Source organism: Lactuca serriola, chromosome 6 (genome assembly GCF_051521515.1).
Source record: "Lactuca serriola cultivar US96UC23 chromosome 6, Lser_US96UC23_V15, whole genome shotgun sequence".
NCBI classification, from domain to species: domain Eukaryota; kingdom Viridiplantae; phylum Streptophyta; class Magnoliopsida; order Asterales; family Asteraceae; genus Lactuca; species Lactuca serriola.
In genome coordinates, this window is record NC_136413.1 from 164,536,004 (window position 1) to 164,546,993 (window position 10,990).

General features: G+C 37.1%; 1 protein-coding gene across 1 annotated transcript; it reads right to left on the reverse strand.

Annotated features, from left to right (window-relative positions):
- Positions 1-4,117: 4,117 nt before the first annotated feature.
- On the reverse strand, positions 4,118-6,274 carry LOC145057281 (alcohol dehydrogenase 2). Its single transcript, XM_079005071.1, has 9 exons — positions 6,069-6,274; positions 5,845-5,981; positions 5,713-5,759; positions 5,308-5,633; positions 5,136-5,218; positions 4,978-5,053; positions 4,732-4,889; positions 4,489-4,650; positions 4,118-4,410 (listed from the first exon to the last, which is right to left on the reverse strand). Exons 1-9 carry the CDS (start codon positions 6,103-6,105, stop codon positions 4,294-4,296), a joined length of 1,143 nt encoding a protein of 380 aa, XP_078861197.1. The 5' UTR covers positions 6,106-6,274; the 3' UTR covers positions 4,118-4,293.
- Positions 6,275-10,990: the final 4,716 nt, after the last annotated feature.

A 10,990-nucleotide genomic window follows, 5' to 3' on the forward strand; every position in this document is an offset into this window, starting at 1 on the left:
CATGGTCTTCCTACCATGGGAACCCCCACATGGTCTTTACTACCAAGAAATATCATGCAAGCTAAACATGCAAATATACTAGGATGCCATGGAAACCTTCCGAGGTCTTACACCAATGCCATGGGATCCCCCACATGGTCTCAATCTGCTGCCACGGGAACCCCGGGGTATTCTAGGCAAGAGTCATACCAACATGATGCATAATCAATCAACAATCCACATATCATAAAATGGGTCGGCCTAGGTTCCTTAGACCTATTGGTATGGTGGGAAGACTCACCTCGAATGTAGAATCTTCCCAAGTGAAATTTAGTTGCTGCCCCTCCAGCTTCCCGAGCCGTCACTTCCAATCAATATACCCACTTAGCAATTGGGTTCCATGTTATGACCCTCAATCTATACATGGGGTAAAATGACCATTCTACCCCTTGCCTAGTATGATCTAAAATTAAGGCCCATACCCAAACAAAGCCCAACAATATAATGTCTATAATCTATCAATAGGCCTAACTCGAGAAGACCCAAGACCAAAAAGGCCTAAGATACTGAATGGTCAACCCTAGTAAAATCATGGTCAAAGTCAAAGTCAACAGTCAAGGTTAACAGTCCATGTTGACCCAACTCGTCAAGTTCCTTCAGTTGTTCAAAAAACCGGGGAAAAACATAACCTACTCGCCGAGTTCACTCGGTATACCAAAAACGGGAAAACCCAATCCAACTCATCGAGTTGCCAGGGAAACTCATCGAGTATTCCCCCTGTCTTAACATATTGATCTCTTTTAGTCGAATCTAAAGCCCCAAATTACATATCTAGTCCCTTAGGACCGAAATATCACGTAAAGTTGCTAACTTTACATGCATGCAAGGCCTTAAGAGGCTAAAACACTAAAACTAAGCTTAATAGAAGGTTTAGGGCATGGAGGATGGATAAAACTTGATAAAGCTTGAATATTTAGGCCCAAGGAGGGCTAAGGTGTCCAGATTTGAAGTCACAACTTCAAATCATCCTCAACTTCGAAAATGGTTCCAAAATGGGCTAAAATGCACTAAACTTACATGGGAGAAGATCTACGAAACAATAAGTCGAGGTAAAGACTTTTTACCTCGAAATGGTTGCTAACACAAGGTAGATGTCGGATCTATAGCCCCCTTCTCACTTCAATCTCTTCAATCTTCAAGTTTCCTTCCAAAGATTACAAGATTCACTCTCCAATGCTCACACACACACACACTCAAGAAGGCACTAAAGCTCGACTAGGGTTTCTCTCTGGATAGTAAGGATGATGAGGGAGGCCACAAATGAGCCATAAGTTCTTTAAATAGGGTACAAAACCCTGATAATTAGGGTTTTCCTGTACAACATCTACTTGTCGAGTTGGGGCCTTCTAACTCGTCAAGTAGACACTAAGTCCCGTGTCCAATATCGATATTTGCTCGTCAAGTCGGGCTCCCTAACTCGTCGAGTCCTAGTGAAAAATCCTAAAAACTTGAAAAATAACTGATACCAGGAACAAGCGTTACACCTCTTTCTCTCTGTAGATTCTCTACCCTAAAAGAAAATTCAATCTCACCTAGAAATCGAATTTATTTATGGTTTCGGGGAGTCTTAGCTTGATCTGAAGAAATCAATTTATATTTTGGTTATGTGGGTTAATTTTGATTCTGGTAACAAGGGTTTTAATTTGATATGGTTTCTAAATTTTTCTTTTCATTTAGGGTTCATGATTTTTCTTTTCATTTTGATTTCTGGTATCAATTTTCCAATGAGTGTAGCAATGGTTTGGATGGTGGCGGTGTTTTGCAGGCTTGCAATGGGGTTTTAGATAGGTTGAGTAATGATGTTGCATGGTTGCGGTAGTGGTTTCCGATTTTAGTTTTGTGTTTGATTTGGTTTATGCAAAATTTAGCTTTTGTTATTCATTTTCCGATGAGGATTGTGATGGGTGTGTGGTGGTGCAAGTGACCGATGAGGTGGGTAGTGATGTTGCAGGTTGCTAGAAGAGAAATGGGAAAGGGATGGTCGGTCTTTTTTTCTTTTGTAAAAAATGATAAATGAATAATGAAAAAATAAAAAAATAAATTTATAAGGGTATTATGTCATTGTACTTCTTTTAACTACTAAACCCGTAACAAAACAAAACCATAGAGATGGTCCGAGTGCAAAAAAAAGGGCGTACATACCTGAATAGATTTTTTTTTTGGGCCTTGAGTCATTATGGCTTTGGGACTTGCTTTGTTGGGCCAAGTATAGGAGGGGTAAAATAGTATTTTACCCATTGTTACGAGGAGATATGAATTGGAGCTAGAATTACGGGAAACTGTCCTAATTATTGATTAAGGGTGATTTGGATGTGTTCAATATGAGGAACTCGGTATCAGTCTTTGTGAATCTTGCATTTGTATGATGGACTGACCCAAGGGCATGCATGTAGGGTTGGGCCCATTATTCTAGGATAGGCTAGGCCTATTTGTATGTTGGTTGGGCCCAATGAGTAGGACGAGCTAGGCCCATTATTATGGGTTGGGCCCAATGTGCGGGCCATGGCCAATAATATGTATGATATGTGGTATTTTAGGGAACTCATTAAGCTTTGTGTTTACGGCTTATGTTTATGGTTTCAGGTACTTCCGGTTCGAAAGGGAATGGTCCAACGTGACTGCACAACATTCCCTAGAGTTTATTCCGCATTGCTGATTTTTACTCTCTTGATTAAATGTTATTTTTATCTTGAATGGTTTTGAGAACAGTTTGTTATATAAATTATTGTTTTAAAAATGCAAATTTTACCTTTGATTTTTGGGACGTTACAGTTAAGGACAAAACACGTAATTTTAACTAAATCATAATCACGAGTTCAGTAATTTACTCGTTATTTTATCCAACACAATATACAACATAACGGTAGTATGGTCATTTTCCATTATTCACCACAGTCAGTCAAAGAAATAATCAAACATGGTTTCAATAGGATGTGTACTTAGTCAGAAGTTTTAACATAGTCAACATTAAACTCAGTCAACAACTATCAGATAACCTTTTTGAGAATCCAGAACAACGAAATATTGTCATCCAAACAATATCATTACCATTTATAACTATCAAACAACCTTTTTTAGAATCACATATTTCTTCTATTTTCGATAGGATATCAACCTCTTGATGATACCTTACTCGAATTCCAAAATTTAACACACACGTACCTTAACTTACCCTCCTATTCCACGACAGTATGCACATGACTCACGGAGTCGACTGAGTGTAATAAACTATGAATCATCCATTCATGTCACATGATAAAACTAATATGCACCACAACATAAAATTGATGTTCGCTACAACATAAAGTTGTTATTCTAAGCCTCCGAGCATTCTTAACCAATAGTATTTCACATACTATCGACCATACCTTCTGGTTATTACTGCCTAGTTATACCAACACAACAACTAACATTCGTCAATGGTAGACTAGGATTACTCCCATCATCTATCGATTCTTCTAATACGATAATGAATAGCCATCCTGACAATTTCTAACCAACACCTTTGCTTTTAATCATCCTTATAACATCATTCTTGTAAATCAACTTTACCACAATACCCTCGATAGATAAAGAGTGGGCAATTGAACCCTACTCGAGGTAGACACAAAATGATATTATTGTGTCCAAAATAAACATCTAATACGTCCAAGTGGTTGTTATACAATCTTCGTTGGGTAATATATAATGACTTTAAGATACACTTGTTCCTTTGATGAATGTTTATTTAGATTCTAAATTATATTTATTTACAGAAATTTATAGTTGCTATTCTTATCCAATTCATGATGTTACATTAAGAGAGGTGATGATATACTAAAATATTAGATGGGAAACCATTTAAATCCTAATTATAATTATATATATGGAGCTTAAGGTGACCATAAAACATCAAACCAAGGTGAGTTGCATGTTCGATTTTGCAGAATCTATGATATACATGAATGCTAAATGTTCAAGGTCTGCATATTATCGTATCATGAACTGTTTAACGTCCAAGTTCTATATAACCTATGGGAAATGTCAAGAGATGTTTCAAATCGGTAAGAGGATTAAACTTTAAAACAAATAAGCTATCTGATGTGAAATTGGGATTTCATTACCAATACATTCATACATAATAAGATTAAAGAAGGCACTTGATGTGTTATGAACTCTAATAATATACAACAGTTTGATCTATAATAAGATCAATGAAGACACGCCATATGTTATGAACCACAATACAACATTCTGAAAATCTTTCCCTTCCATTTATTCTCCCATCCGAATTATACATCGAAGACCTTCACCTTTAAGCATCAAATCAAAAGCCTTATTGATCTCAGAAAAGGGCACTTCATGTGTTATGAACTTCTCCAACTCAAGTTCCTGCACAAAATCAACTCAAGTTCATCATGCTTCCATTCATTTATAATTCAACTTTGGAGCTATAAAAAGGGTTGTTACCTTATTCATATACTTTTCAACCACAGAAGGAATATCTGATCGAGGTTTATAGTTTCCAAAAAAAGTTCCCTTCAGAGTCCTTTCGTTCAACAGATTCAATGGACTTGTCTTGAAAACAGCATCTTTATGTGGAACACCCACAAGAACAGCAACACCCCAACCCTGTAAAATTTTCAATATTTGTTATTGTGAAATTAAACATGAATCATTATATGAGTGAGATCGAATTGATTGAATTCATACATCATGAACACATTCGAAGGCAGATATCATAGCATCAATATGACCAGTGCATTCAACACTCCTGTCAACTCCTCCATTTGTCATCTCTGCAATCACTTCCTGTACTGGTTTTTTGTAGTCTTTAGGGTTCACAAACTCAGTCACTCCAAATTTCTTTGCTGTTGAAGCCAAAAAAATTTACATCAGATTCATCAATCATATCATATGTCTAGTTTTTATTTACAATTTCATGCAGCAAAATCTTACCAAGCTCAAATCTGTTGGCATTGAGATCAACACCAATGATCCTTGAAGCACCTGCAATTCTTGCACCTTCAGCAGCCTGATCACAAACAAACCATTAGCTTTGTTTAGCCATGAATGAGCTTTTATTTCGAGAAAGTTAGATATTTAAGAAAACTTACAGCAAGCCCCACAGCTCCCAATCCAAAAATGGCGACAGATGAGCCTTTTTTAGGCTTTGCAACGTTCAGAGTAGCACCAAGACCTGAAGAAAACATGAATATTGATTAGGTCAGGAAAACACCAAAATGCAATTGTAATCAGAGAATGTTGATTACGATTTTGATTTTGTACCTGTGGAGATCCCACAACTGAGGACACAGACTTTGTCGAGAGGAGCAAGAGGGTTGATTTTGGCGAGACAACCAACATGAACGACGGTGTATTCACTGAAAGTTGAAGTTCCGACGAAATGGAAAATGGGTTTTCCGTTGATGGAAAATCGGGATTTTTGATCGTGAATCATGACTCCCCTGTCGGTGTTGATTCTCAAAAGGTCACACATGTTGCTCTCTTCCGACTTACAGTGAGCGCATTCTTTGCATTCTCCGGTGAAAACAGGGAGGACATGATCTCCGGGCTGAAGCTCAGTCACTCCTTCCCCGACACTCTCCACAACCCTGTTCACGTCAGTTCAATTGATCAGATTTTTTATCCGATTACAAAACCTTTTCGATTTAATACAAGAATCAAACATACCCTCCAGCTTCATGTCCTAAAATTCGGGGAAACACGGGATTCTGACCCTGAAAAGTTCATCGGAAGGAAACCAAGATTCAGGATTTGAGTTTTTGACAGAGATTTAAGTAAAAGGGCCAGTAGATTGGTTACCTTGGCTTCCCAAAAGTAAACATCGGTGTGGCACAGGGAGGTGAAGAGTATTTTGATTCGAACTTCCATTTTTTGGGGTGGCGCCACCTCCACTTCTTCAATCACTAGTGGCTTTCCGGCTTCCCATGCTACCGCCGCTGTCACATTTACACTCATCATCAAGCACCGTACCAAACTTTTTCTTCTTGATAGGGAAATCACAAAAGAAAGAATGAAATGCTTACCTTTGCATCGAATCACCTGGTTAGTAGTGCTCGACATTTAATCTTTTTTTGTTATCTGATCGCTGAAACAGAGAATCTGAAAACAACTTCAGTTGAGTTTGCTAATTGCTTGATATGAAGGAGAAATCTGAAGAATTGTGTATTTATAGGTCGAGGGAGTGTATATACCAAAACTGTAAACCGACCACCAGGTTTTGATTTGCCGGGTTTCCATCGATGAAGCCGTTGACAGGTTAAACCCACCGTTTAACGAAAACAAGAAACTGTAAAGTACCACTGATGGTGGTTTTCCTTTGAAGAATATATAGATTGGGCCCACCGAGTCTCCAACATTAAAAACATTAAGAGTAAATTACAGCGATTATTAAGAAGTTGAAAAAGTTTTGGGGTTTCAAATGCATGAGGTTTTAGCAAATTATTGTGGGGGGTTTCAAATGCATGACAATCAAGGGAAAATGCAAGCTTTATAAGTATGTAAGATAATGATAATGATAATGATATAGATATGTGTTTCGTTCCTACTTTTTTTTCTTTGCACTCAGACAGTCCTTGTGGTTTGATTTTATTACATTTTTCATCCCTGATAGATATAAAATGACCTTACTGCCATCATATATATATATATATATATATATATATATATATATATATATATATATATATATATATATATATATATATATATATATATATATGTTTTTACAATTGTTTTCATTACATTTTAACTATTTATAATTTATAGAAAAAGTAAAAAAGGGGTATATCCCACCCCACCCCTATACTGCTATACATACATCTTCTTTGTCTCTTCCCTTGTTTGATTTTCTTCTCACCGGAGCTCTACCACCTAAAAATGTGTTGCCCATCTGATAGTCCATCACTACCCCTTTGCCACCCATAATATGGGCATCCATTTCTCTCACGAAACTCATTCTCATGAAATACACTTCTCTGCGGATCACCACCATTACCATCGACTTCCACTGCCATTTACTACCCATGGATGCTCAAATCTGTAAATAAATGTAGGATTTTTCGTCTCATACTGGAATATCAGATGTCTCATGCTGAAATCGATTCAATCCACGATTGTGGTTGCTGGCCAAATTGACCCTTCTCGTGGGTTCTTACCCATAAATACAAACCCTCTTGTAACGACCCAAAAACTTAGGGTAAAAGTTTCATTTTCATTATAATCAAAACACCGATACCATTTAATCCAAACATTCCAAACCTTGCTAATTTAAAAATATTTATCATAGTTCATCCCAAAATCTCATATTGCAGAAGTCACGGGTGTGTGCATTACGATCCTGTCGGGCCCTTCCTTTCCAAACTAATGACAGCTGAAATCATAAACAAAATTGTAAGCACGAAGCTTAGTGAGTTCTCCAAAGCATATCCCACACAATCTACATAATCACACAATCCATATTAGCTATATAAGCTACATAACCACATAAGCTATGCTTACAACATATAGGGATTCCATGGAAACCCTCCAAGGTCTTACACCTAGTGCCACTAGAACCCCCACGTGATCTTAACTACCTGCTATGGTAACCCCCACATGGTCTTCTTACTGTCACACCCCCGAAGCAGACGACGGAAACGTCTGAGGGCTCGCGTGACTTTAATTGAAATAGAATCACAATGAGTATATATGAAACATAACACATTCATCACCAAACATTACATAGTACAACTGACATTTTTTACATCAAATACATGGTTTACATTACATGATCCCAAAATATAAAGTGTTTGATGATTAGCAACTACAAAAGAAACTTTCAACACACTGGAATGCTTCCTCGTTCTAACGATTTCCTGAGAATACAAGTTATTTTGAAAACGGTCAACATATATAATGTTGGTGACTTGATAAGTATATTTGATGTAAAATAGTTTATGTCGTTTGTAAAACCTAGAAAATCCGATATTTTCTGTAATAAGACTTTTCATGAAAATGTTGTGATGATCCTGTAAGTATATGCGTGAATGATTTCAAAACGTGTGTAAATGAGAAGTTTTGCATTATAGTTATTGAAAGAACAAGTGAACAAGATTGGTTTCCCCGGAAAATCCGATGTTTTCCGATAAAATATTATGATTGTTTTGTATTATTGTATCGTCACAGCGAATGAACATGATTTCCCATGATTACTTAGATGGAATTGGATCTCTATGTGAGTCGTTAGAACCATGCATGATAATGACTAGTTCGTCTGTCTTGGCATTCTAATGAACACCAGAATCGATCTTAAGATTTTGTCACCCTAGACTGGCCGAGTCTAACTGTAGCGAACAGCTTAGGCATGGGGGAGTCACCCCCGTATAGATCTATACACAAACTCTCGCTCTTCTCCAGGAGACCTTGATTACAACTACAGACTACGACCGACACTTATTGATGTCACCCATTATTACTCACTTAATCCAAATGAATTTGATTAACCTTGATTAATGACCTGATTTTAGTTTACTTGAAGATAAGGTAAGCCTTAACAGACGTGGAGTAGAGGACTACTAGGCCCTACTAATTACGTATGTTATTTAAGGCTGTCGAGTATACGAAAGACGTGTTGGCCCATTTCACATAAGATTTATTTGGACCTTACTAGCAATGCTAATGGGCCACTGAGGCCCAAGAACATATTAGTCATTGAGGGTCCCTTAAGCATGTAATTGGGTCACAGGAGGCCCAATAACATGTATTATTTATGTTGGGCCCAAAAGTCATGTTAATGAGTCACGAAGGCCCAATAAGCATGATTAGAATCTTTCAAGCCCAACAATTAAAATGTTTACTTGTTTTGTATAGTATTAGTGTTGCGAAGTTGTTTAATCGATATGTCGTAATAATCACCAATTTGTTTTATAACGATTCATAGATTTATAAAAATAGTTATTTTTCTATTTAAAACACATAAGTTATAAAGTTTTGTATATTTTGACCCAATTATTTTATTATTAACATAATTGACTAAAAATATTAGTTTGACCAATTCAGCCCCTTATTTTGGTAAAGTTGGCAATTTTTATCCCTTTTTATGAAAAATGACATATTAGGTCCTTGAACTATTTTTCTTGACATTTTTGACCTAAACACTTAATTAAATGATGTTTTAAGCCCAAAATTTTATATAGGATAATTTCAGCCCCTTAGTTAAAAGATTTGCATTTAAATCCACACTTTTCGCAATTTTTACCCAAAATCCAAAATCTTTGCATTTTTAGTCCCTTTTGATAAATAAGGCCTTTTTAACCCCTGAAATAGGTTTATAGCCCCTGTTTTGAGAAAACTTTCCATTTAATCCCCTTAAATTTGATTTTTCACATTTTTGGGCCTAAAAAGCCGAAAAGCCCAAATTTTAGCCCATTAGGCTAAAATTTACATTTTTAGTCCTTTAAAAAGTCTAATATTTATAAAAAATCTTATTTTAGCTGTTTTGACCTTTTGATCCTTGTAGAAACTGTGAATGACATCTTTTTCCCATCTTTTGTTTATTTATCAAAAATGGTCCAATAACAAATTTTATGTTGTAGTGTTTTTATTATAAAGCTTGTGTAACACCAAAATTTTCAAACAATTTTTCACATTTTCAAAACATACTTTCATTTGTAAATATTATAAAAATGTCATTGTATCACATATCAATCCATAGAAACACATCCCCAAGATCATAATATATAAAAACTCCTCATGTGTGTACTGATGATGCTGGCGTCTTCCCGTGATCCTCACTGGTACCTGAGACACATAACACAACACTGTAAGCATAAATGCTTAGTGAGTTACCCAAAAAACCACATATCACACATAATAGCCACTCGAGGCTATAGCTCTGTGGACCCTCCGGTCCTAACTCTATGGACCCTCTGGTCCTAACTCTGTGAAACTTCCGGTTCTAACTCTGTAACTCTGGAACATACACGGCATGAATCACATAGAAATAATGCAGTGTATCACAATCACATAAATAACATACAAGATACTCTGTCATATAACTCTAATTACCACTCTAGGTAAAGTATAGTGAGAAGACTCACCTCGGGTAACTCGGTAAAATCTAGTCTAGCCTCCGCCTAATCACATGGAATAAGCACTCTAATCAATACAACTCTAAAGGCTAGACTAATCCCTCTCTTAGCACTCTCAGAAGGGTAAAAGACCATTTTACCCCTCTCATGGCTCAAAGACCCTAACATTGACCAAACCCTAAAAGACAACAAAATTCAACGGTCAAACTTTGACCAGACTCGTCGAGTGCACTCGTGTGACTCGGCGAGTACATGTGTGTCCTCTTCGCCCCTGGTCCTTACTCGACTTGCTGAGTCAACCCTACACTCAACGGGTTATCACAAGTCGCGAATCGTGGGGCAACCCGACTCGACTCGTCGAGTCCCTTATGGGCTCGACGAGTTCCTCCCATGAAAACACTCAAACGATCTTTTGAGGTCAGATCTGCTTCACCAACCAGTAGATCTAACCTTCTAACACTCGAAAGTCATGTAAAGGTTCAAACTTTACGTTCATGCAATGCTTATAAGACGAAAAATGGAGAAATAACCTTTAAAATGGGGTTCTACTCTCAAGGCTCACATGAAACCTCATAAAGCTGGAAGCTTGGGACCTTTTGGACCTCTCAAGGTCCAGATCTATCATCTATACCCAAAGGGACCTCATATGCTTCACAATCTAACTCAAAATTGTGCAAAGGAAACCCTAGATTCAAGGAATCTATCAAATACACGAAATGAGAAGGAACTTGTACCTCAAGTTGCCGAGTCCACTCATCGACTCATTGAGTCCAGTCATTAATCCAAACAAGAAATCGCGATCCTACTCGGCGAGTCTGAGCACCTACTTGCCGAGTCCCTCCCTAAAACTAAGATAACTACTTAAAATAATATACCTG